Source organism: Argentina silus, assembly GCF_951799395.1.
Source record: "Argentina silus genome assembly, chromosome: 17".
Taxonomy (NCBI): domain Eukaryota; kingdom Metazoa; phylum Chordata; class Actinopteri; order Argentiniformes; family Argentinidae; genus Argentina; species Argentina silus.
The window spans coordinates 189,433-191,932 of record NC_139671.1 but is presented as its reverse complement, the minus strand read 5'-3'; the positions used below and the strand labels follow the sequence as shown (position 1 = coordinate 191,932).

Genomic DNA, 2,500 nt, shown 5'->3' with positions numbered 1-2,500 from the left:
TCCAACTTGTTTTGAAATCACTCAGAGGAAGATAACATACAACTGTTGTTATCAATTCTACTTTGTTATCAAGTCCTCTATCACAGATGACATCATTGTTTCCATAAATGACATGAAGGCATAAAGATATTTCCTGGCTAAGTGTGTGACCATGACTTCAGATGTTGAACAATGGAGCACCCTAACCCTAACCCTAACCCTAACCCTAACCCTAACCCTAACCCATAAAGATATTTCCTGGCTAAGTGTGTGACCATGACTTCAGATGTTGAACAATGGAGCAGATGAAGGTTGACCTGCCAACCTGTTAGCAGGCAGGCTAACGTTCACGATGTTAGCATACATATACAAGTTCATATCTATGAATAAACATGTCATTATTACATATGAAATATCAACTTCTGCTGCTTTGATGATAAACGTTACTATGGGAACTAGGATGAACATCCTCTCCTTGAAGACACTGGTTTAATGACGGTTTCCTGAACAAATCGAAAGAAATGTTCAGTATTCCTATTATTATTTATATACGTATGTATGTATATAATCCATCCAAACCTCACCCTCACCCTACCCTAACCCTAACCTCACCTTAACCTCACTGTTTGATAATTGACCAACATTTCTCAACTCCAGACTTGTGTTCAGACAGTTTTAAATGTCTCTACAAGAACCGTTCAGGTCTGGGAAGTTTGGCCCAAGTTGAAGATATTTGGAGTTAAAAAAAACAACCTAGCCCTAACCCTAACCCTAACCCTAACCCTCACCCTAACTTAACCCTCACCCTACTCTAACCCTAACCCTCACCCTCACCCTGACCCTGACCCTGACCCTCACCGTCACCCTAACCTAACCCTCACCCTGACCCTGACCCTGACCCTCACCCTCACCCTACCCTAACCCTAACCCTAACCCTAACCCTAACCCTAGCCCTAGCCCTAACCCTAAACCTAGCCCTAGCCCTAGCCCTAGCCCTAGCCCTAGCCCTAGCCCTAACCCTAACCCTAACCCGGGTGATCATTCAACTCTCATGTCTTTATTTGCTCATTAGTGACAAAGGTTACGACTCTAACTCCGTGTGTGTGTAAGTGGGCCGAGCCTGTCCGGTTATGGTGCTCCAGCTCGAGGATACCGGAGGATTGCATCATCGCCAATAAGCTTCCACGTTCTATTAATAGGATGACGTCACCAACTCACTGCCTAGTAAATGCCGGAGCGAGTCACTCCCGGTATAAGAGGGGGTGATGCAACGGGACGGCGAGAACTGTAACTTTCTGAACGGACCGAAGACACACACACACACACACACACACACACACCCTGGAGACGAGTAAAGGTGCTCTAACGGAACATTACGTCTTCTCATTCAACACAACCAGGTAGGTCTGATGTGATGTGTGTTTCTGGGGAGTTGTTCTCGGTACGGGAGAGATACGGTAGAATCCGGTCGCGTTTCTAACCAGCTGCCGTCCGACGTGAGGCGAGTTGTACGACTCAGCCTCCGACTTCCATTCATAAACTTCAAATTAGCGCCTTTATAGTATTGTTTGTGAATTAAAGTAGCGTTTATTTCACTTGTACTTGTATGGAGTGTTAACATGGATACGGTGAAACGGTGTGTTTACGTGTGTTGGACGTGCTGATGTTGTGACATTGTCCTCGCAAAAGTGACACATGGCACAGAAATAATGTTCCGTAGTTTATTTATCTGATATAGGAGGGAGTTATAATGTGTTATTAATGTATGACCTGTTATTGTTACAGTGTTGACATGTCTGAGTTATAATGGAACTTTGTTGTTGTTGTTCGGCCGAAGGAGTTTCAGCGGCGAACTTTTCTGTTCTCACACACACGTCTTTATTCTGAGTAGAACAAGCAAACCTAATAGTCTGCTATCATATGTCTCTATAACAAATATCTTTGATAACTATATAGGCTATTTTGTATAATCATAAAGCAGCCACGTTATTTCTTTATTTCCGATTGTTGCCTAAATCTCGCAGACAGAAACGACTTGTCCAGTGGTTGATATTGTTGGGTCCGGTCCCCGGGTCCGCTCCCCGGCCGCCCGCGGGTCACCGCCTCGGTTTCGGTGTTACTCATCTGTGTTGTTGTGTCAGTTTCAGTGGTTGATGATGATGCTGCAGCACCCGGCCTTCAGCCTGCCCTGCCTGTCCCCGCCGGGGAGCCTCACCCTGGACGACTTCACCTCCTTCTCCCCGTTAGTGAAGGAGGAGCTCCGCCTGGCCATCCGCACCAAGCGGCTGAGCCACGGACTCAGCACCGAGCTCAGCGACGGTACCAGCTCCAGCTCCGACAGGACGTCCGAACCCGTCAAGAGAGAGGTACGACACGTCCTCTCTCTCTCTCTCTCTCTCTCTCTCTCTCTCTCTCATCTTCCGTCATAAACAGACACTTCATATGTTGTTCTTATGAATCCTTTATTTGTTGTAATTAGTCATCGACGTCTCTGTAAGAGTCACTCAGTGTTGCATCAGTG

The 2,500-nt window shown here is 46.2% G+C and overlaps 1 protein-coding gene across 1 annotated transcript in view; it reads left to right on the top strand.

The window, feature by feature from the left end:
• Window positions 1–1,308: 1,308 nt before the first annotated feature.
• atf3 (activating transcription factor 3) overlaps window positions 1,309–2,500 on the top strand; it is a gene marked incomplete at its 3' end in the record, with an annotated part of 2,703 nt that continues 1,511 nt past the window's right edge. The window contains exons 1-2 of the mRNA XM_083688707.1: window positions 1,309–1,379; window positions 2,121–2,345. Of these exons, the coding sequence (XP_083544833.1) occupies window positions 2,133–2,345 (213 nt within the window). The 5' untranslated portion in view covers window positions 1,309–1,379; window positions 2,121–2,132. The remainder of the gene's footprint in view (window positions 1,380–2,120; window positions 2,346–2,500) is intronic.